The sequence below is a fragment of the Rhinolophus sinicus genome, linkage group LG03 (assembly GCF_036562045.2).
Source record: "Rhinolophus sinicus isolate RSC01 linkage group LG03, ASM3656204v1, whole genome shotgun sequence".
In the NCBI taxonomy this organism is placed as follows: domain Eukaryota; kingdom Metazoa; phylum Chordata; class Mammalia; order Chiroptera; family Rhinolophidae; genus Rhinolophus; species Rhinolophus sinicus.
Window position 1 is genome coordinate 18,581,952 of NC_133753.1, and position 25,118 is coordinate 18,607,069.

Here is a 25,118-nt window from a genome sequence, read left to right on the forward strand (position 1 = left end):
GTGTACATACTGCATATATAAAGTTTATGGCATCTATTTGGATTGCTCTAAGAACTTTATTACTTATTTTCTAGTTCTTAGCTGTAGTCTGATTGTTGAAGTTGCTGAATACATTTCCCTATAACCTCAAACTCAGGATAAATGAGGTGATAGTGTATGTGGATCAGAGGACAGCAAAACTGCATTCTGAGTATGTAGCCGTATTGGTTCCAACAAGAATGCCGCCCAAGCATGTGAAATTGCTGCCTGCTCACCTGAGGTTGTGTTACAGGGTTACCGATACTGGGCCGGCATCGGCGTCCTCCAGAGTTGTGAATCTGCACTGACTCATTATCGCCTCGTTGCCAATCATGGTATCTATTTTTTTTGCCTTTCACCTTATAAAACAAAACAAACCAACAAAGAATTTTAAATGTATTTATTTTTATTGAAATATCATGAATGGCTTTCTCAAGTGGAATCATCTTTACACTAGTTGATTAAGAAGTTATGTAGTTTTTAAACATTTTTGGGTTCCACTTAAATATTTTGTGGTGGAAAAAACTGAATTTACTTTAGATCACTATTTTGTACTCTATAGACTACCATAGAAACAGTTTCCTGTAACAGTGTCTGTCAACATTTGGAGGCTAGACTTGTACTTCTCTCTGGGGGACAGTGCTTCTGACTTCCATCCACGGTATTACTTTGTCCCCGTTTCAGTTGCGAGTGATATCTCACTGACGGGGGGCTCGGTAGTACAGAGAATACGGCTGCCTGACGAGGTGGAAAATCCTGGAATGAACAGTGGAATGCTAGAAGAAGATTTGATTCAGTATTACCAGTTCCTAGCTGAAAAGGGTGATGTACAAGCACAGGTATGTATTTGAACATCCCAAGAGTGTCTTGCTGCATTATATGAATAAAGTCTCTGGGCAAGCGCTTACATCTGTAAGTACCATTTTCATTGCTCTGGCACTTATTAGTCACATTATTATTAGCCACATACTAGTCCCACCTTCTCAAGACATTCCATTTGAATTCATCTGGGACGTGGACAGGGTATTCACAGCTCCTAAAAGCCAGCCGGGTAAGTCTACTGTGCTCCCCAGTGGAAAACTGCAGCCTTGCAGTGATGAAGAAGCCTCTTCATGGAAACACCAAGGGTGAAAACTGTCACTTTCTCTAACCAAAAACTCTCTGGAACATTTGGAATTTCAGATGCTCCTCAGAGCTATTTTTTATTCATGTTTCTTTTGCTCATCTTATCTGATAATTTTCTCAAGTTCAAGGACAGAAGTAGACTTGTGTAATATAAATGTATGATATCCATCAAGGTCCCGTATATAATTTGTTTCATGGGTTATTTTGATGATATTATAATAAAAAGGAAAACTTCAACATCTGCGGGGGTTTTTTTTCTATTAAGTTTATAGTTCTTTCTGATTCAGAAACATGTAGAGATGAGCAATAGCTGCTTTTTAAGAACAATTTTAAGACTAACAGAAGGGAGTATTAAATTAAAAAAAGAAAAAACTACAGTGAAAGATCCAAATCTTAGTTCATGGAAATTTTAATAAAGTTATCTTGCTCAATTAAACATCTTGCTTTTACATTAGAAGCCAATTAAAATTCAAAACAATCTAAATGCTCAGTAACAGGGAATTATTAGCTCAAATATGACACTGGATTAATGGAATTCTATGCAGTTGTTAAAAATCATGTAGAATACTATTTAATGTGAAAAGCTGATTTCAGTGTATAAAATGAAAAACTCAAGTTTAAAAAAGTCTGTGTGTGGTATAGTATATCTTTTTTTTTCTTACTGAATTATGACATGTATACAGAAAATGACACAAATCTGAAGTGTATGGCTCAATGAATTATCACCAAGTGAGTTTCTTATGTGGGTATAATTAGCACCTAAAAGCCCCTATTTGGAATTCTACTCACTAACTCCTTCCTCCCCATAGGTAACCCACTGAGCTGACTTCTAACGCTATAGATTGGTTTGGCCTGCTTTCAAATCTTAAGTAAAAAAACAAAGTCATACAGCATTTATTTATTTATTTTTTTTTGGTATCAGCTTCTTTTGCTCAGCATTATGTTTCTGAAATTAACGCATGTGTTTTCATGTAGCCGTAATTCATTCCTTTGCATTGTTGTGTGGTATTTCACTGTATGACAATCCCGCAATTTATCCGTTTTATTATTCTCCAATTTGGCCTATGGCAAATCACCCTCTGCACGTCTTCATGTATATCTCTTGTCCAGTACTGTCTTGAATTTTCATAGCTTTATAGATTTTGACATTTGGTAGAATGCATTCTTCCACTGTCATATTTTCATTATATTTAACTCTCATTTTCATTGTGATTTTTTTTTTTGACCCATGTGTAATTTAGAAGTGAGTTGCTTAGTGTCCACATACATGGGGATTTTCTATTTATATTTTTTGTTGATTTCTAATTTAATCTACTGTAGTGAGACTATACTCTGTATGATTTTAGTTTTTTGAGATGTATTTGAGACTTGCTTTATGCCACATCACTTAGTTTTGGCAAATATTCAGTGTGCTAAAGAGAATATGAATTCTATAGTCATTGGGTGTAGTGTTCTATGTGTGTTAATATAGTCATGTTCCATAATGCTATTGTTTAAATCTTTTGAATCCTTACTGAATTTACTGTTTCTGTCCAGTGGTGAGACAAAATTATTATTTAAATTTCCCTCTCTGAATGTGGGTTTGTCTCTTTCTCATTTTAGTTCTATCAATTTTCATTTATATATTTTAGGCCGTGTTGAGTGCATACAGACTTAAACCTTTCTGTTGAAGTAACTTTTATATCATAAAATGTTCACTTTTATCTCTAGAAATGCTTTTTTTGCTTTAAATCATACTTTGCCTGATACTAGCATAGCTAAACTCCTTCCTTTTGGTTAGTATATACATGCAATACCTTTTCTATCTTGTACTTTTAACCTTCTCATGTTTAAGCTATGTCTTTTGTAAGCACCGCATGACTTATTTTAAGTTTTATCCATTCTGATGAACTTAATTGGAGCAATTAATGATATATTTGGGTTTAAATTTTCTATCCATGTTTCTTTTCTCTTCTTTCTTGCCCTATTTTGGTTTGAGTGTCTACATGTGTTTTAATTCTACATATTTTTGAACCCCACAAGATATTATTCTTTTATACAGTCCATATAATTCGGATTTACTCAGAAATTTGCCCTGCCTTTGTTTTTTATTTCTTACTGCATCTTTAAGCTTCCCAGGATAATTTTCCTTCTTCCTAACGAAGATCCTTAATATATCCTTTAGAATAGGTTCATTGCTGACAAATTCAGTTTTAATTTTGTCTGAAAATGCCTTTATTTCCTCTCCATTTCAGAAAGATACCATATAATTAAAAGCAGACATTTTTAGGTTTTAGCAAAGGGAGGTTAAAGTAGTGTAATATCTTTAGGAGTTAAGTCTAAATCTCTCATTTTTTGAATTATAAACAGAAACTTTTTTACAACCATGTGATTTCTTGTTGGTCTAATTTAATTACACTCCAGATGCTACCATGTACTTTTGCCTAATTTTTGTTAATTTTCAGGTTGGTCTGGGACAGCTACATCTGCATGGAGGGCGTGGAGTAGAACAAAATCATCAGGTAACTTTCCTGTTTCTAGAGCTTTGCACTTCCAGTTGTAGCAAGAAATAATTCTCCAGATGTATTTCCTGCTAAGTCAGTAACAGTGTCAAGCTTGTGTTGCTAAGACAACCATCACAAATTGAACTATCACGATCTAACCCCTGAGGACACTGAAGAGTAAAAATGTGATTATACTTCATAGGGGTGGGAAAGGTTTGATTAATTCTAAAACCTAGTTCTCAGTATTGCCATATGTATGTATGTATGTGTGTGTGTATATAAATATATGTGTGTGTGTAGTCTTTGTTTTCTATAAGTATGTGATTGAAATATGTCTTAAAACCCTTGTTAGAAAACATTTCACAGAACTGAAGACAATTCATTGTAGAGTTTCTACAAGTCTAGCTGTCAGATTTCTATCTAATCTGCTTTGTGTCCTAAATATCACTTATCTCTTCCCTTTTTTCCATCAGTACACCTATCACTTGTGTGAGTCATCTACTGCTTGCATTTCCTAAGCAGCAGCCTGGCACTCCGAACCATACATCTGATCATGTGGTTCCCTTGCTTGTGACTCTTGAGAGCTTCACCATTTCAGCTCATTTAAAGACCAAAACCTTTAACATGACCTCCAAGGCCCTGTACCCATCTCTCTTTACCTCACCAGCCCCTTGCTTTTCTGAGTCACAGACACACGGACCTTTTCTCAGGTCTTTGAAAATATCAAAAACCTCTCTCTCAGGACTTCTGGAATGCTAGCTAGTCCCTGTGTCTAGAGTACATACTACCCCAAGTCCTTTCTTCATACAGCTAATTCCTAGTCATCCTCCAGAACTCACCTCTAGTATTTCTTCTCCTAATATCTCCTCCGGCCCCAACCCCACTCCAGGAAGAAGTCCTGTACCACAGTTATGGTTCCTGAATATCTGTATTCCTTATGGCCTTTGTCTGTTGTCAATTAGTTAATTATGTAATTTAGTTTCCTCTGCTAGAGCGTAAAGTCCAACTATCTATGCCTTTTTAAAAATAAGATGGCATTTTTGACAACTTTCATTGTCTTTAAGTCATTAAAATGTATGTCATTAGGCCAGTGGAGCATCAGGTGAACTGATTAATAAAAATGTTAGGCAAGAGAACAGAATTCTGGTTAAGAGTTTGCTGCATACCTTCTACACACAAGTTTTGAGATATGTGTGATGGTGTATGCTGCCTACCTATGAAGCAACTACATGATGATAAATTATTTCATCAGCTTCACAGAAGAAAGAAAAGGAATTCCCAATATGTAGCTGCAGATAATTCAACAAATATCTGAGTGCCTACTATGTGCCATTCACTGCTAGGCATTCAGAATACAGTGCTGAGCAGAATAGCGTTGGTCCTTGAGTCCTTACAGAGCTTCAAGTTTAATAGAAGCATTAGGTATTTTTTAAATGATCTCACCAAAAAATATGTAATAAAGGGTGGTTGTTACTAAGAAGAATTAAAGGGTCCAATAACAGGTTAATGAGTGGGAGCTGGCAGTGGTCTCTGAGGATAGATGGATTACATTGAAGCTGAGCCTGGAGGGAAGATCATTCCAGGCCCAAAAGAACAGTGTGTGCCTAGGTCCTGAGGCAGGAAGGAGCAGGCTGGTATGCCCAGAGTGCAGAGAGCAAGACGCAGCAGTACTGAGGTGGACAGTGTCTGATCGCATCAGTGTATTCCCAGCAACAGTTCTGGGGCTGTAAGGAGCAGCATATTGAGACTTAAGGACAGTCACTTTGGAGGACCCCAAGAATAAAAGCAGGGAGATCAGGGAGGGGGATGTTTCGGAAGTTCAGGTGAGAGAGATTACAGCTTAGACTAGAGTTGTGGTAATGGAGGACAGTAGATGGATTTAAGGTGTATGTACTTGGTGGTAAAAGTAACAGGACTTAGTGATGGATTGGATGTGAGGGGAGGGGTGTGGGCACCTTGAGCAATCAATAGATGTCATGTTGCCATTCACTTCAACTGAGATACTGCAGTATAACAAGATTTTTCAAATGTTCCCGAAATAATTATTTTGGTTAAAGGCCAAGGGCAGAGTCTATTAAAAACTAATTATTTTAATAAATTCTTTCCTCACAGAGAGCATTTGACTACTTCAATTTAGCAGCTAATGCTGGCAATTCACATGCGATGGCCTTCTTGGGAAAGGTACTGTACATCCTGGGAATGTATTATGCTAATAGCAAGAGGTGTTTGCAAAGTCAGTGCATGTTATAGTCAGGATCTAAATTTACCAAAAATAAACTGGAAATAAAATGATTGTATCTTGTCATCAGGCAGTGCTGTTCTGAAGCATTTTCCTAGGCAACGTAAACGTCCCATAGCATTTACTCATCAGTATGTTACTTCTGCATTGCAGTTGGCTCTCACTATTTGAGCTCCTACTTTTTGTGTGTCATACGCAGTGATGAAGAATTTATGCTGTGCCGTTTTCTGCTAGTCTGTCATAATTGCCTGTTAACTTCCATGTTGAATAGAGGCAGTTAGATTTAGTTGGAACTTGTCTGCAGACCTTTTAATGGTCTTAGATATGATAGCCGTTACCCATCTCTCGGTGCAGTCCTTTTCTCAAGCAAGGAGACACTTAATAAGGAATACATTCCCTATGTCATGGTCCAATCTCATAACTGCCTTTTTCATCGGTTTAAACTAATACAGTGTAAACCAATGGGTATTTTCGTCTGTAACCAAATCCTAAGGTTAGGAGGGTCAGATAGCAGAACACATCTCAAAGGTTTTACAAATAGAAAAATCTGATCAGTATTTGCCACAGGATCACAATTAGTTAATTGGGGTCTGAGAACTTTACATTCAGACATTTCAACCACTGTAGCACACACATTGGTATTCCCCACTATTTTTATTAAGCATTTAACAGCTTTTCATTTGAGCCCTTTCAATTTTTTTTTTTTAACTTTTATTTATTTAAGTGTGTTTTTCCATGACCCATCAGCCCTAAGTCAAGTAATTGTTTCAATGTAGTTGTGGAGGGCACAGCTCACAGTGGCCCATGGGGGGATCGAACCGGCAACCTTGTTGTTAAGAGCACTGCACTCTAACCAACTGAGCTAACTGGCTGCCCCACCCTTTCAATTTTTACTCTGAATTACTAAGTAGCCCTACCTCAAAACGATGTCCTTTGTCGTTTCCTTATTATGTAGATGGATAAAAACAGTGTTAGTCATTCTGTTCTTTCACTTGGTCCTTCATCATGTTCCATACCAATGCTCTATTCATTCAGTGCTTGCAACCTTTTAAAATAACCTTTTAGTTATTTCTTTACCTGAACTTAAAACCTACCCTTTATCTTATCCTAAGAAAAGTAGTGGCAGAGGAGAGATTTTGCTGACAGCTTTCCTTACCCCATTTAATCACTGATCCCAAGCAATTTATCAGCCATTTAACTGCCCTGGGACAGAATGAGAAAAAAGACTCATATTGGGGTGAAAGATTTCTCCTGAGATTGATCTATAAATTGATTTTATATATTTATGTCTATAGGTAAGTCATAAATTTGATATGACAGAATATATAATAATATAAAAATGTCTACTTTTCAGGTTTTGCTTTTAATTCTAAATTATCCTGTGGGAAATTTTAAATTTTGTTGAAAGATTTCCTGAGATCTAACAGAAACCAAAATGAGGCAAGATAGGAGGAAAATGTAACTGGAGAGAGGGTTATAGCTCTTAATAAAATTGAGGTCTGTTTTCCAGATGTATTCAGAAGGAAGTGATATTGTACCCCAGAGTAATGAGACAGCTCTTCACTACTTTAAGAAAGCTGCTGACATGGTAAGAGTTCTAAACTCAGGGTATTGAAATGTATACCATATTACTATTATTTTAATAAATAAGTTGATTATATTGAAGGATTAATCATAACCAACTCATGCCATAAATTATTGAAAGCATTTATGTAAATATGATTCATGTGAATGAATTGAGTGGAAAAAACCTTCTTAATAAAAAGCAATTCATTTATTTTTTTAGGAATCAGATTATTGAATAGTAAAACTCTCTCTAAATATCACTGAGAAGTTTCCTGATCAGGGAAATAACTGATTTTAGTAATGGAATTGAGAGTTCTATTATTTACTCTATCTGTGTTGAAATTTGTGGTCTAAACCTTACATAATTAGGTATTTTTTATAATCACAATACATAATTTAGGCTTTCTTTGGGCCAGGGAAAGCAACATATGAGTACTTAAGACCCTGTATGCCTCCAGTGTATACACTTAACCTTTGCCAACTACATGTCATTATAGTTCCAAATGGTAGTTGAGTATTTCCGAAAGGAGTGCTTAGATACTTCGTTAAAATGACTTCTATCCCTCTGAGTTTAGGTGAATTCTAGAGTTTTCTCTTTCAGATTTCAAAACAATGATTATCTTGGTTTGTGACCCCCTAGTAACCTTAAGCATATCTTTGCCACCTAATCCCAGTATTACTGCTATGTATGATGTGGTTGTTGACTCTACCCCATGCCATCTTCTTCTTTATTGGGGAGGGAGGTTACCAATGAAGAACTACCCAAAAAGTGACCAACTTGTTATCCTAAAAAGATGAAATACATTAGTCATGTTTTGTATCATAAATTCTTGGAACAGATGGTCATAGGGTAAGTCACCAAAATGTAATTCTTAATGAATTTACTATTTACTTTTTTCAGCAAATTATTGAAAGCCCTCAAATCTCAAAAAGTCAGTATTATGTGTAGCCTGATGGGAAGGAGACAAACTTGTTTTGACTTGAAACGTGCTAAGACATGTTTTGAATATGCTTGTGTAATAAATTATTTCTTTTCCAGGCATTTGGTCTTGCCTACTTTTTAATGACCCTTTTCATTCTTTTCTCTCTGGTTTACAGGGCAACCCAGTTGGACAGAGTGGGCTTGGAATGGCTTACCTCTATGGGAGAGGAGTTCAAGTTGTGAGTTTTCATCTAACATTCTGATTTTAACAAGCAATCAGTGGGTGAGGTAGGGAAGGATTCCTTACTTTGTCACTAAAGCCTGAGAAAGTGCAAGTGTCTCCTATTTAGGAGAAGGAAAACTTTCTCTTCCACCCTTTGCCCTCTAGCTACCACCTCTCTTCTCTGTGGCCTTCACTGCAAAGCCAAGTTTCTCCAAAGAATGAACTATATTAGCAGCTGCCATTCACTCTTAAGCTCATAGCAGTCAGACTTCTGCCTCACGTAACTGCTCTACACAGATCACCAGGAACCTCCTAAATGTCAACATTTTTGGTTCTGTGTCACTTGAACCCTTTCTTCCCTAGAGTTCTGTGACTGCAAGCTTTCTTGGTTTTCCGGGGCCATTGTTCTCATTCTCCTGTTCCTCATGTTGGATGCTGGGTTCTCAGTGTTAGCCTCTGCTCTTCTCTACTCTCTTCTCATTTCTTCTCTTCTCTTCTCTTCTCTTCTCTTCTCTTCTCTTCTCTTCTCTTCTCTTCTCTTCTCTTCATGATCTCTCTAAGCAGTAAGTTCTTTTAATTTGGGTCTGAAACTAAGAGCTAGGTTTAGGATTCTAATCTATTGGCGTTCTCTAGCACAAGAGACAGTAATATGTCTCATTTTGATTCCTTCTAGTCATTTTAGGACTAAAATTCAGTACTGATCTTTGTTTCAATTTTTTTCTGTGGATATGTATGGTATTTGAAATCTAATTATCATATAGTGTTCAGTATGTACACAGAGAAGGAACGAATGAGGAGAGAATAATTATGCTTATTTAAAATTAGAAAAGTTCAGGCTTAAATAGGATTGGTTGATTAGTAGAAAAGATATGACTGTTTCTTAAATCCTGTCCTTGTGTTCCACTAGTGTTGTTTATACTTGCCACGAATGAACATGCCAGTTATTTCACAAAAACTCTAATTTGCTTTCTTCAACGTCTGAAATATTAATCCCTCTATGATTTAAAGTATATTACCATCTGTATAATATAAAATATTAGAAGGTAGTCCTTTTAATGGCTCTTGGACAATATTTTATTTGTGCTTTGTTAAGTCCTTTTAATGAAGGAATCTCCTCCTAACTTCTGAGCCTGTCAGCCTTTTGAGCTTTCTCATCATGTGATCGTGTGACCTCTTTTTCTATAGAATTATGATCTGGCACTGAAGTATTTCCAGAAAGCTGCTGAACAAGGCTGGGTGGATGGGCAGCTGCAGCTTGGCTCTATGTACTATAGTAAGTAATGTTGGAATTAAGGATGGCTACACCGAGATCTAAATTACCTGTTTTCCACTAGATGTCATTATGATATGGAAATGAGAGCAATCAAATTCTGGCTGATTAGTGTTCTCCCAATTCAGTGATTTGTGCATCCTGTTCTTTATTGTAAATTGTACTTTTATTATTATCAATAATGCACAGATCCATACTAATAAGAGTCACATCTTTCCTAATAAGAATTCTGCATTTCATTTAGTTTTACTCCTATATAAGGCTTCTCTGATGCTTCAGCTAAATCTTACTTAAGACTATTCCTGACCTTTCATGTGATTTTCCTTACAGATGGCATTGGAGTCAAGAGGGATTATAAACAGGCCTTGAAGTATTTTAATTTAGCTTCTCAGGGAGGCCATATCTTGGCTTTCTATAACCTAGCACAAATGCATGCCAGTGGCACAGGTGTGATGCGGTCCTGTCACAATGCAGTGGAGGTAAGGGCTTTTCTACCAACTTCCACGCAGGAAATTCACTTGCCCAATGGGAAAGTCTACCATTTTAATTCTGGTTTTCTTCTGTGTGATTTCTTCTCGAGTAGAAACAGACTCAGCCTCCTAGCATTGGTATACTGAGGGTCTGTGTGTTACTATCACACTTATTTATTTCATTCATCCCTCCATACTAGAGTCAGTGTTTATAAGGGCAGGTATTGTTGTCTGCAGTCTCCCTACCATGTAAGACAGTGTCTGAGACATAGTGTCAAAAAAGTGTATGTTAAATGAATGTTGCAAAGGGGAAAGCTGATATCTCCAATTGGAAGTTTTCCTCTTCAGCGCTCTCATAACTGGCACTTTAGAATGACATTGATAAATGCTTAGCAAAGTTTCTAGACCTCTTTGTGCTTTAGTTTCCTCACTTGTGAAATGGGGCTACTAAATAGGACTTACCTCATAGAGTGCTCCCCCAGGCACTTCATGGGGGATTAAGTGAGTTAATACACGTACTGTACATAAATCACTCAAACGGCACCTGGCAAGCATAAGTGGTGTATAATTGTTTGCTGTTACTCATATAAACTATTCTAAAGACTAAGTGAAAGTTTCAAATAAATATCCCAGACTTTTATATATGTTTAATCAAACTGCCAGACATTCAGAGAGCATGCTTAATTACCAGTCACTTGTAGCCAAAGTGAAAAATGATTTTCTGAAATATCTTTCTTACTTTTTATTGACTTTTTTTCCTTTCCTGTTCTCACAGTTGTTTAAGAACGTATGTGAACGGGGCCGTTGGTCCGAGAGGCTTATGACCGCCTATAACAGCTACAAAGATGGCGACTACAATGCCGCAGTGATCCAGTACCTGCTGCTGGCCGAACAAGGCTACGAAGTGGCACAGAGCAATGCAGCCTTCATTCTCGATCAGAGTAAGGTTCACGTTAGTCCTGCCTGGTCTTTAGAATACAAGGGTTCACATCAGGTTAACCTGTTTAATAGTGAAAGCCACAAAAAAACTTCTTTATTGTTGTAAATAGAACTCACTACACATGCTTAAGTTATTTTACCTCAGATCTCTAAGCCATCAGGTTAGTTTTGTAGAGATGACAGAAGAAATAGATTTGGCAGTCATCGTAAAATCACCTGTTTTCAGTAAATACATTTTTTCAAAATATAGCAGGTACAAAAATATTGTTTCTCCAGCAGTATGTAGATCCCTAGAAGTGGTTCAGTAGTCAGTCTCATTGTTGGTTTTATGGATAAAATAGGAAGTCGTGTTGTCCTAAATACAGTGATCTTTGAACTCAGTATATTATTCTGATACTTGTTTAATTTCTGTACAGTATTTTTTTCATTTAATATTTGTTATATCCGAATTCTTGTTTAAATTATGCTCCTCATATTCACCCTAGTTTGCAAATGAAGCCTGAAAGCGTAGTGTCTTTCCTTCAATGCCTGATTTGTGTTACATCTTTCCCTGTAGGAGAAGCAACCATTGTGGGTGAGAATGAGACTTATCCCAGAGCTTTGCTGCACTGGAACAGGGCTGCCTCTCAAGGTGAGTGCTTGGGTAATTCTAAAGCATAAGTTTCACCCAGGGACCTTTCTTTATTGTTTTTTGTTTTTTTTAATCTCCCATAAAAATTAAATCATGTCATTCATCACCTTAAAATTAAGCAGACATACTAACGATTGCTTAATTTGTTTGCATCGTGATTGGTATTTGTTCTTAAATTGGAAGTTCTAGTCCCAGGATTTCTAAATGGAATTATAAGGTCTTTGTACTGGACATTTATAGCGTGCTATGGTTTACTGTCTGGTTTTTAGTTTGAGGCCAGTATATTGTGTAAAATGACAATTGAATAGGATATATAATAGAATATTAGTCTAAAACCCAAAACTTTTTAACTTTTCCCCCTACTTTTCTTTGAATATTTACTTCTCACACATACTACTCTCTACATTGTCTCCTGGTCTCTTCTCTAAGCCTAAACAATGGTCCAGTTCAACTATTTAAAATGTAAATAACATGATTGAATAGTGCATGATCATTTGGGAGAGTATTATTCATGAAATAGGGGTTACCACCCTCCTTGTTTTATCTCTCCCCGACTATTACAAAGTCTTCTTCAAAACAGTTTCAATTTTTACTGAATTTATAGCTTGGCTCAAGAATTTGTTGTCAAGTTTGTGTACTATAAATTAAAATTCTGTTGCCTGTAAGCATATTAACAGGAAGAGAAATAACAGTTGGTCTGTTTTAAACACACTTTATTTATTGGCAGTTTTGACTCTGTTGTTTAAGGCTATACTGTGGCTAGAATTAAGCTTGGAGACTACCATTTCTATGGATTTGGCACCGACGTGGATTATGAGACTGCATTTATTCACTACCGGCTGGCATCTGAGCAGCAGCACAGTGCACAAGCTATGTTTAACCTGGGATACATGCATGAGAAAGGATTAGGCATTAAACAGGTGAGCGTGGCTTCAGAACAAATGTTTGAATAATAAAAGTTGTGATTTGTGAGGAACATCTGCATTTTTATAGAAAATACACTTTCATTGGAATGTGCTCCGATTTTAGGTACCAAGTAATGAAATATTTCAGAAGACTGCCCTTGCGTCTCTCCGATCTTCCAGCACGCACTCATACTAATAGCCATACTGTTGTATTGAGGATAGTAACCCAAAGACAGATTCATGAAAACAGAAATGCAGTGCTGCCTCTGTTGATAACTCCTTGTCTGAGAAACTGCCCATCTTCAGACAAATTCTATTGTTTCTAAATTATTTTGAAATGAATTACAGTGGTTGCTATTGATAAACATATTTCTGGTTCTTTATTCTTCTTAATGAAGTCTAACATTCTTTAGACCGATGGCCTTTTCGCTGTGTACCCTTAAGAGAATTTTGAAAAGCTATATTATCCTCTACATTTTTAAGTTGACACTTAAAATTATTCATCATAAGTTTCAAAGGGTTTAAGTTCTAGTGAACAATTTTTAATAAAATGATTAAATTACTCTAAATTGATTTAAATTATATTTGATACACTCATTAATTTTTTTAAAATGCACAGCAAATTTTTAATTGCAAATTGTATCTTTTCCTTCCTGAATTTATGTTTTCAGTCCACTATTCCCATAGACTGTATACTAATGTAATGTTTTTAGTGCTTACGTCTTTTACCGCTCTGTAGTATTTATCTGTATATATCCTGTGATTTACCTGTATATATCCTGCTCTATGTGTTAAGAAAAATTTTTGAGATATTATTAATCACAGTTGATCAGTTAATATACTGTTGATTGAATCAACATAATAGTATAAATTTGATGAAATTCTACATTTTATGATAATTATTGAAAATGCCTTTTTTACTGAGATGAATAGAGCAGTATTTTTAATTATTTTAAGTATCATTGAGTCAATTTAGCATTCATTCTATTTTTCATTTGTATAAATGTATGACTGGAACCTTGTTCACATAAATTAGTATATGGGAATGGAAAGAATTTTATTATAGCAGAGTCATTTAATTCTTGAAACTACTTTAGAGTCCTATGCTTTCTTATTCATTTGGGGCTGCTCTAATAATACCATAGAGCAACAGAAATTTATTTCTCACCCTTATGGAGGCTGGAAAGTTAAAGATCAAGGTGCTGGCAGATTTGGTGTCTAGTGAGGGCTCACTTCCTGGGTCATAGACAGCCATCTTCCTGCTCTTGTCCTCACCTGAGGAAAGAGCAAGAGAGAAGCTGAAAGCTCTTTTGGGACCCTTATAATAATGCAAATTCATTCCCAAGAGCTCTACCCTCGTGACCTCATCAATCCTAATTATCTTTCAAAGACCTTACCTCCTAATGCCATCACCTTAGAGGGTAGACTTTCAACATATGCATTTATGGGGGACACAGACATTTAGGCCATAACACTTGTCAAAGATCAGAGTGACCTGTCGTTAAAATTACTTTTAATGATCTACCTACCACCTGACAAGTTGGTTAGGTCCCTCTTCAGTTTTGTCTCTAGAAAGCGATCTAGAGATCTGTAATCTAGATGTATTTCCTGATCACTGGAGTCATTCACTTTCTCCGTTTCTGAGAGGAATATCTAAAAGACTTTACCACAGCTTATCAAATAGCTAATTATACCTCTTACTCTGACCTAATCTAATGTGCTTTAGGGAAAGTTGTTCATTTGGTTTTGCTAATGCACTGTTTTTGTCAAAGTGCTTTCTATTTTATCATACTTGAATATGAATTTAATTTAATTCCAATATGTAAGTTTTGATGTTTCTCATTGATAACAATATTACGTACTTGAATATCATGGATCAAGACTCTGGAGGTGTGGGCTGAGTGCATTCAGTTTATGGAAGCTCTCTGCCATGTAACGTAGTTATTGAAGCCTCTCCTCATTGTCAAATCAGTCAGCCAGGTCAGACTTAGTTTCTATCAGAAAGTTACTTCATTTTTTAATTTAAATAAAATTAATATGTTTGATGACTAATATAAAAATCACATGTGTTATGATTTTTATGGGATACACCTAGTAATAACTTACTAAAGGCTATCAAGATTAAAGTGATGTAACTCTAACAGTCTGTTTTTATAATAGGTTATAAACCAAGAAACTAATCAATGTGCTTTTCTGATTTCATAATTTAATTTGTAAAGTAATGTAACGTATAGCTTACTTAATTCTTGTGAATAAAGATAGGGATAAAAGGCATAAGTGGGGAGACGGAACTCTGGGATTCAACTTTTAAGAATAATTAAATAATTATGTATAAAAATCACAGTAACTCCATTAGTTTTTATAAGACATAATGACCTTTTCCTATTTTTCCTCATTTTTTAAATGAAAAAAATATTCATACCACTAAAAACTATAATCAGTCCAGCATCTAATACAGCTAGAAAAATATTAAATACTAAATAAGATGAGGATTGTTTATAATTGGAATTTAAAAATTCAAGATATAATTGATAATTGATAGATAAAATTTAGTTACCCTATTGACTCATCACACAGAGCCTATGTTATCACGTAGTTGGCTCCATCATCTTGAAAAATATGGCAGTCCCCCAAAATTTTCAGTTTTATATATATTAAATCAAAGACACTAATCAGACCGTTGCTGTTATGTGAAGGTGCTCTTTTCAACTAACGATGCACCCTAGGCACGCGCGTAGGGAATATCCGAAAGTAACTGCTTATGTTTAAATACGTGAAAAAGGCATTTTTTATGTTTAGCCTTTCTTTCCTGTGTTTCATGGAATTCTTTCCTAGGAGTTTGCTATTCTTTGACAATAGGGCATGGAAGAAGTAAGGTTGGTAAATGAAAATTTCACAACTCCTACCATCCAATCCTACATAGTATATCTGAGTGCAGAACACTCCAGCCTGGGCCAAAATTAACAATGACTTGTTTCACCCTTTACAGAAATGTGTCTAAGATAGAGAGACGCAGGATGTGAGTCACTTAACACGTCCTGGCAAGTGTCCCTGGGAGCACCTTGAGTGTGTCTACCCCATATCAGCACTCCTGCCTGAAACCAGGAATTGCTTACAATGACTCAAGTTTTCAGAAGGGAAAAATGAATGTGTGACGTACAGGTCCCCCCTGGAACTGTCCCGGTTGACAATGTTATGTGTACAGATAGAACTGGGACAGCATTTAACTCTGAAAGTCTTCGAATGTAGGCAGCATATCTGCACAGCCAATGGACGTCAGACTGGGGGAACATAAGTTAAGTCGTAAAATTTTTCAATGAAATTTTTCAAAATTAAGCAGTAAGATAAAGAACTATTACCCAATTGAAGCTTGGGTTTTTTCTTCAGGTAAGGGAAATTTTAAAATGAAACTTGAAAGGTAAAATAAATTTTCCTAATATATGAACTAACTAATTATTGTTACTCATTTTAAGAAGAAATGAATTCTCGTTTGTTACCTGTATTATAGGATATTCACCTTGCCAAACGTTTCTATGACATGGCGGCCGAAGCCAGCCCAGATGCACAAGTCCCAGTCTTCCTCGCGCTCTGCAAACTGGGCGTTGTCTACTTCTGGCAGTACATACGGGAAACAAACGTAAGTGGTCCACACCCCTATCAGCTAAAATGATGTAATACCTCAGTCTGGAGGTTTGTGTTTTAAAAGTTGGGGGAGAGGGGAGAAGGGTCTGGTCTCTTCCCTTCTTCCCCCGGGTGAAGTACCTACAGACCTCATCAGGTGAGATGTGACAGTGGCCACAAAGCAGTTACAGTTTTCAGGTAGCATTTGGCAGGTGCTGAAGTGCTGAAGTGTTTTTCATTGTTGCAGTTTTCTGGTTTAGGAAAACTGACACAAATCCATGGCAATTTGAAACAGTAATTAACTAAATTCAGTAAACATTAAACAGATGACTGCCTAGCAGTGACTCAGACAAGTCCCTTAAAAAGAGAATTTTTCCCAAAAAACTTTAAAGAAAAAAAAAGAGAATTTTTAAAAAGGGAAGAAGAAACAGAACCTGAGAAACTGCCCAGGCTGTTGGACTTCAGATTCATCTGATAGTGAAACATGTAAATACCACTGGTATTTTGTTCTCTAAAAATACCTTGAACTATTCAAATAAGCTGATGGTAGAACCTACGTAGGAGATGGATTAGCCATTCTCTTCAGAACTACCAGCTTCAGTTAACAATACTTACGTGGAGGTGCTCTTGGGTTCTCCAGTTTGACATTTCCTGTTCAGTACCTGTAGGTCCTCATAGTGGATTACGTGGTGCAGCACTTGATCTGAAAGTCTTAAGATGTATGTGGAAATGAGGGCTATGGAACTTGCATTCATTCCGGACCAGAAAAGGATGATGCTTCCACCTTGTGTTAACATCTTTCAGAACACGTTGATACACCATTTCAGCATAAATTCCAGAGTGGGTTCCTTCCTGTGTTACCCAGATATAAGTGGACTCTTTGGTGCTCTAGCATCTGTACAGAGAAAGCCGACAATGTCTCCCTTTTGCGACCCTGGCCCGTGCTACCGAGGGCCTCCACGTGTAGGGCTCCAGGGGCCTGGAGCTGTTGGACTCTGTCCTCTCGGCTGCTTATACATTTTTGATGGCAAATTTTTAGTTGTCAGAGAGCATGAGCCAGGGTGTGCTGTACCCTCTGCTAATTGAAACGATGTCCGTTTCTTTATTAAAAAGCTAGTAGTATGTCAGTGTGCTGTTTCTCTCTCAGGACTATTCCAAATCCTTGTCTCTCAAAATTTTTAAGACTAATAGACTGTTCATTGCAGTCTAGGATTTTGTCATGCAATACAACATACTAAGTATATTATATCTTTATTGTTTTTAATACAGAAATATGAAGAAGACAATAAAATGCCCCATAGTCCTACCACCTAAATATTCTAACTAAAAAAAAAAAGTAATAAGTATTGATGGTAAGAAAGTCAAACGGTACAGAGAGATAACAAAATCTCCCATCACAGTTCCGTCCTGGGAAACATAATTAATATATATAGTTTCTTACAATTTCTTTCCAGAAAAATTTACTGCCTGTACTTAAAAACATATTTTATGGGGACCTTTAAAATGTAATTTTACTTAAATACCAGAGTTATAGCTCATGTTTATTTACTTTGTGAGCAACAGTCAGTCAGAAAACAACAGGAATAACATAAGTGACACTAAAACAATTAAAATATGGACTAAGAACTTAACTTTTAAGTTCAAATTCAGGTGTTAAATATTTAGTTAAATCGTAACTGAAGAGCATTACAATTGTGCCTCGATTTTCAAACACCTCTGTTGAACATTTTGGTTTATGAATGCCGTAAACTGGAAATAAATGCTATGGTTTTCGAACATGACTCAGAAGTCGAATGTGTCACACAGCTTCCCCTGAGTGTAAGATCCTGAGGCCTAGCTGTCGGCTGTTTTTGAATGTTTCAGAACTTGTGGATTACGTTTGGAAACCAAGGTACCATTGTATTTGAAACACTTGAATTCCTGCTATCTTCAGTTACACGAGAGAAGTCATGGAATAGCTGTGCTATCATTAGAACAGAGCCTTTTAGGTAGCTGGTGTGCCATCACCACAGAAGTTACAGGTGCAGCGAGATTCTGATTTTCCCCTCGGCCCTCCCTTGTCCCTAGTGTTCCTTTCAGATATTTTCTGTGTGAAATGGTTGTAAATTAGTTCATTAGATTACTGACAGAAAGAAACCCTGTCAGACGCTTCATATAGTCAACTGTTATGAAATAATAGCTCAGTTCCTGAGACACATTTTTTGAGTTTCAGTTGAAGGCTCTTAAAACCTTAAAAAAAAAAAAAAGAAAGAAAAAACACACATTGCAAAATGTTCCTAAAACCAATTACTTTCCTAAGTTCTGTATTTATCTCTAATTTGTAATGTAACTTTCCTACTTCCTTCTCTGATATTTTAGTGCTCATAATGATTTTTACATTATTCTCTTTAAGATTCGAGATATGTTCACTCAGCTTGATATGGACCAACTTTTGGGACCTGAGTGGGACCTTTACCTCATGACTATCATCGCATTGCTGTTGGGAACAGTTATAGCTTACAGGCAGAGGCAGCACCAAGACATGCCTGTTCCCAGGCCTCCAGGGCCCCGGCCAGCACCCCCGCAGCAGGACGGGCCACCAGACCAGCAGCCAGCACAGTAACAGCCACAGCGTCCAGCCTTGATCAGTGACAACCAAGGAACTTGTTTGCTAAGAACACCTGCCTTTGATTTAGGACTTTGGATCAGTGGCCACCTCCTGGAAGAGGCACGAGGAAGCATTGAATTCCTAAAGCTGCTTAGAATCTGATGCCTTTATTTTCAGGGATAAGTAACTCTTACCTAAACTCAGTTTGAATGTTTGTTTCGTGCCGTTTGGAATAACAATTCTCAGTGGCTTTCCTTTTTTTTTTCTTCCTGGAAGCATATGTGAGACACTCAGAGTAATGTCTGCTGTATCCAGCTATCTTTCTTGGGTCCTTTTAGTCATTCTCTCCATGTGCATAAGTGCTTCTCTCAACCATCTTTAAGGTCTGGTACATTGACACTAAAAACTGATCTGTGTAAAAAGGAAAACCCAGTCATTTGCAAGTTTAACCTTAATTTGTCTAAAAGTTTGAAAATAGAACTTACCTTTTAAGTTAAAAAAAAAAAGGTCTTCAAAGCATTTCAGAATTGCGATAACTGAGACACTTTTACCAATCCTCATGCAAGTATACATATTCCGCATACTTGTATTTTAAAAGGGAAGGTAGAGATGTTTCTTACTATTGGTGATTGTCATACTTCATACCGTACTTCTCTCCTTCAGAGACTGAAAGGCCTTCTTAAAGGGTTTTATGTGGACTTCATTTCTTTGGAATGGAATATATAGAAGACATTGTGAACTGACTCTTTGAGCTAACATGTGCATTTGCCCCACCTACTTAATGTATTATAATTTGCTTGTTTGTTTTGAGTATATAGCGCCTTGATCTGGAAGCCAGAGGATGGGCTAAATGGGAGAAGTTAGAAAACAATATTAAAGAACTCTGAGTGGAGTACTAGCATCATAGATATACTTTCCCCAACGCTGAAGCATTTTGTCCCAGGATTTCTTTCATTTGCATTTCTTACTGCAAAGGAACAGATCACACTCCTGAATTCCTTAAGTATAAAATGTCATTGCCAAGATACGGCGTACAGTGACTACCATTATAATACTAAAACTCAAAGAATCTAAGATGCATTGAACTCAGTGCTTGAGGAAAGCCAAAGCCTGTGTATCCCGTTCAGGAAGATTTTTACTTCTGCAGTTTCCTGTTACAGTATAAGATCCACCGCTTGCTTAGCTGTCACACTCACCACCCTCCCACTGTTAACACTAGGAAAATCAAGGCTATTACACTTCAGAACTGTCTGGTTAAGTAGTGTGGAAAACAACAACAAAGAAAACTTGAGAACTTCACATAACATACAAATGAAAAAATTAAACGGAATTTGTCTTTCTTTCCATGGTCAGATGGTGGTGTTCCCGGCCTGTATCTAGTCTGGGAGTCTGTTGGTACCTGAGCAGGCTTTCTAGGCCCACTGATCTCAGCCTGTTTGTATTAACCTTTGTACTCTTTTTCCATAATCCCTCACCTGCCAGAAAACTTGAAGAGTTTATTACCTGTAGAGTTGTAAGACTTTGGTTCTTGAAGTTGGGATTGTATTTAGAACTAGATTTCATTAGTCTGTAATGAACGTGAAGGCTTTAAATCTGAGGTTGTGTGCTTTTTTGTGTTTAGAGTATTATGAGAAGCCTGGTAAGCAAGCTTTCCTCCCAGATAATTGCTTCCAAAGTTGAAGAGGTGGTCACAGCGAGAACCGTATGTCCAAAAGATATGTCCATATCTGAAAGGTAGGAAATTTTACCCTCAAAAGTATAATGTCGTTTGGGGCAGCTCTTGTAAATACAATATGAAGACTTGTTCGATCTCTTCCACTTAAGAGGTTCGAGTGCAGTGGGTAGGATATGTTGCTGTCTTCACTGCCTCTCCCCACCCTCCAAAACCAGTATAACCCTTGGTAGCAGCCAACCTTCATTTCGAAGGAACCTTTTTAATTGATTTAACAGTTTGAAAACCTCTAAGATGACAAACTTCCATTTTTTCCCTCTGCCATCCACCATTTCTCCTTTGGCCGCATTTTTATCTGTCTCGTTACTTCCCTTCATTAATACTTTGACAAGAACATGTCATTCAACAGTGTGTACTACCTACAGCTCGATGGGAAAGGGCATCTCGTTCTTCCTGCAGTAACAAACTTCCTAGTAGTTTACCACTTGCCATGTGCTTTTTATTATTAATCATACTCCACATATCCTTTCCTTGGCTTTTTTCCGAATCCTATTTTACCCTGGGTCTTTTGCTACTGGAAATTTGAACAGTATATTTAAAATAACTTAGTTCCTATGGCTTCATGACTTTGGTCCTTATGACTGTCTCAAAATACTTTGCTCCCTTTCATGATACCTAGGCAAATAGGAACTGGGTTTGGTGTTTCTCCTAAAGTAATGCTCAATATTTACCTAATCAAATGGCATCCATTTGAATAAAATGACAGTAACTAAAGCTAGTTAATGTCAGTGACATTAAACTAACTCCAAGATTGCGGAGTTTTAATGGTAGAATTTAGTTAGCAGACAGAGTGTGGCTTCTTTTCTCCGTGGTGGCCCCTCTCCTGACCCTTTATCACCTGTCTTCCTGCCTCCCAAGGTGACGACAGCAGGAATACTCAGCTAATACTCTCTCATGCATTTGGTTGATGGTCAGTCAGTATTTCAAACTCTTGAGACTCTTCGTTTTGCTTTTATTTTACATTACAAAAGTAGCATTGATGTTTGGGTTTCTTTGTGTGTGTGTGTCTGAAATTTTTGTTTCTGTTTTCTGAATGAGGCTTATTTTTGGTGAATATTCAGTGGCACAGAAAATGTAAATCAAAACCCTTCTTTTTTTTCAAAGTTCATTATTTAACACTTAAATGAGATTAACTTGTGACTCATTAATCTTAGTACTTTTGAAGATGTGTTTCCCTTGTGCAGATAAGGTTAATTTGTGAGAGTTTTACTGCCAAGCTGTTTTATTTCTGTACCACTGGGAAGTGTTAGAGACTTCCACCCCTGATAGGGCAATGATCTGATGCTTTATTTAATAAGAAAGAGCTGCTGTTGCCTCCGGGAAACTTAAATACAGGTCTTTCCTATAGGATTTTTTTTTTTTCTTTTCTATACATTGTTTTTCCCTCCTTTGTTCCTCATGTTTGTTCTTCAAACCAGTGTTTGGGAAGTAAGTGCGCAACCTATAAATGAAGACCACAACTCTTCATGTGTGGAGCATGTGTGTTGTTGTCTGGCTACATCTGCAAAAACTTCCTCCACAGAGGTTTGGACTAACATTTCACATGCACATTTCAAAATAAAATGTTCCCGATAAAACGGCCCCTTTATCTGCCAAGAAGAGCAGCGTGGGCCACGTTTGCCCCAGTGCCAGCTACGATTTATTTGGAAAGTGGGTTTAATATATATTGCACAATATTATGACTTCTTAGAAATGTGCAACAAATAAAGCAAAATAAACTTCTATTTTCATGAAAGTGTTTTTTATCAGTCATTGCTCTCAAATATAAATGAACATACAAAATTTCTGAATACAATATTGTCTGAGGCACTACCTGATTTTTAAATGTGTAGTAGTCATTGAAAAGACGCTAAATTTCTCCTTTCACTTGGTATTTTGAGAAAATTTAAAATACCCCAAGTAAAAAAGATTTGTATTTTAAAGTGACTACTTGCACAAGTGAAAATCGGATTTTGTGTGCATGAGAAGGATGTCTTAGTATGTGCAGGGAGTCGTCTCAGGCACTGTTTTTCCTACTTGGAATGACAAGCTGATACTATTCTCTTTTAATAAAAAAAAAAATCATAATGTTGATAACGATCAAGGTGTAACCACTATCAATATTTAGGAGAAGTTTTAAAAACCATAAACTGGCATTGGAAGGAACACCATGGTAGAGTTTTTTGTAAATTTATTTTGTATTTAATTAAATACAGTATAAAGGCTGGTGAAGTGTAATATAATTGTGTAAACAAATCCTGTTAATAGAGAGATGTACAGATTCGTTTTGTACTGTATCTTGAAACTTGTGAAATAAAGATTCCACCTCTGGTTACGTTGTATGCTGTAGTATACCATGACCAAGCACCTTTCCAGTCAGACTCTTTTTTTTAAACCTGAATGATTCAGTTTTTAATGAACCTGTTTGGAATTTCAGAAGCTTTTGGAAACATTTAGTTGGGGTAGTTTGAGTCCATCGTTTCTGGATTTTTAACTCCTGAAATTCAGATTTCTGTAAGTTGAAATTTACCCTAGGGAGAAAATAAATTTGCTAAGAAATGTTACCATTTTTTTAATCTCTGAGATCTTAGACCTGCACCAGGCTGTGATATGTAGTAAGTGTGATTCACTTTAATCCTCATTATAATGAAATATATCTAAAGTTTGTTTATACATTACCTTTTCCCAGAAAGGTTTTAGGAGAGCTTACAGAGCTGCATATAATACAATGATGAAATTTATGTAGAATAAGAAATATGATCTAAGTAAAGGAAAAATGAAAAAGAAAACAATGTTAAACCAGGAGTGAATTTTGTACACAACACACGTTAGAGGTGGGCTATAAATCTGGCCCTGACTTCCTAGCAGCCAACTCAAAAAGGAAATTGAGCTAAAATATTACAGCTTAGGAGCCTCAGATGGTTGGATAAAAAGTCTGTTGATGCAGATTATGGCAAGTGAGAAACTAGATCTCAAATTTTACTTCTGGGAGCACAATAAGCCACCCAGATGACCTTGACTAACCTTGGTTAAAATAAAAGCTGTGGGGATGTCAGATGTCAGAGCCATAACAGTAGCAGTTTGACCATTCAGCCTGTAATTGGGTGTGATCTCTATTTACCACTGAGCACCTTTCTGACAAGTCATTAAGATGAGTCCTCTGTCTTCACTGGATGTGACTTGATGAGAAACAGCCTCTTTAATACCTTTTATGACACTAATTTTGATTGGTTATACTAGCCTTGAAATTTGCTCATACTGTGTTACAGCATATACCTGGATATATGCAAGTAAAAAATTAGAAGTAATTTCCATAGTAGAAACAAACAAACAAAAAACCAGAAGGAAGATTGTTTTGTTTTTTTGGATATTTACCAAACACTTAAATAGTCAGGTAAAAATATAATGAGCTTTAGGATCTACCAGTTCAGAAGGAAGTGCTGCTGTGTTATGGGGCTTGTACGTTTCTTCCCAAGTCATTTCCGCCATGGCTTTGAAAGCTATCAGGTTAAACAGCCTTATTATTGGATCCTGAAAATTCTACTAGCCTGGTAATTTTTTGTTAGTAGTATTACATTTTGAGCAAAACTTTGACTTTCCTGGTGGCCAAGTATTTTTTGTCCTGATTAACTTCTTTTAAATGTGGCCAAGTTTAATACTGAACTGTGTATTAAATCCCACATAATTTTTTCTCATGTAACTTGAGTAGTAGAATGTGGTCAGTTAATTGACTTCAGAACATTTGCATAAATATTTTCAGTTGTCGCTCAATCCAGTTTGCTTTTTCTTTCTCTCTGCCTCCCACAGAATTCTGTTAATTAGCCTGTCAGGATGGAAAAGGATTTCTAAGTCTTGTAAACATTAGGTATGAGATTCACGTATCCTAAAGCAAGGATTCTAACTTTGAAAATAGAGACTGAGTCACTGAGTATTGCATGACTCGAGATTTACATGTGAACAACAGAAACCCCTCTTTCTTGGAAGCATATTTATATCCAGATGTGAAAGCGCAGCTGTGAGTTTCAGAGTTTGCGTGTCTGGGTTTCCCCACTCCTCCCCTGTGTCCTTGCCTATCATTTTTTTCTTAGGAAAATTTGATTAATTGAATTTTTTGCTCTAAATAAAATATTTTGAAAGGAATAGAAACAATTGCTGGTTGTGCAAGGGAGGAACGGGGAGGAAATCATCCAGCTGCTCTTGTTTCTCTTATGTGCTCGTAAAGAACTTTCTTGAGATTTTCCAGGCTGCACATCTATGTTATTTTTCCTTTGCACACCATTTAGACAGTGTTCTTTGGCTGGTAACATCTTACACATGGCATGGAAATTTACTGCCAGGACAGAGAGGTGAGAACAGCACACTATTTTCCTATGGTCCCTATTTTGACTCTAGATGAAAGAAATGCCGT

The 25,118-nt window shown here is 36.6% G+C and overlaps 1 protein-coding gene across 1 annotated transcript in view; it reads left to right on the top strand.

The window, feature by feature from the left end:
- The window catches only part of SEL1L (SEL1L adaptor subunit of SYVN1 ubiquitin ligase), a 50,355-nt gene extending 27,313 nt beyond the window's left edge, over positions 1-23,042 (top strand). The window contains exons 9-21 of the mRNA XM_019731117.2: positions 272-353; positions 703-857; positions 3,588-3,644; positions 5,739-5,807; positions 7,376-7,453; positions 8,530-8,592; positions 9,762-9,849; positions 10,177-10,325; positions 11,092-11,257; positions 11,812-11,886; positions 12,634-12,806; positions 16,300-16,428; positions 18,805-23,042. Of these exons, the coding sequence (XP_019586676.1) occupies positions 272-353; positions 703-857; positions 3,588-3,644; positions 5,739-5,807; positions 7,376-7,453; positions 8,530-8,592; positions 9,762-9,849; positions 10,177-10,325; positions 11,092-11,257; positions 11,812-11,886; positions 12,634-12,806; positions 16,300-16,428; positions 18,805-19,014 (1,494 nt within the window). The 3' untranslated portion in view covers positions 19,015-23,042. The remainder of the gene's footprint in view (positions 1-271; positions 354-702; positions 858-3,587; positions 3,645-5,738; positions 5,808-7,375; positions 7,454-8,529; positions 8,593-9,761; positions 9,850-10,176; positions 10,326-11,091; positions 11,258-11,811; positions 11,887-12,633; positions 12,807-16,299; positions 16,429-18,804) is intronic.
- Positions 23,043-25,118: the final 2,076 nt, after the last annotated feature.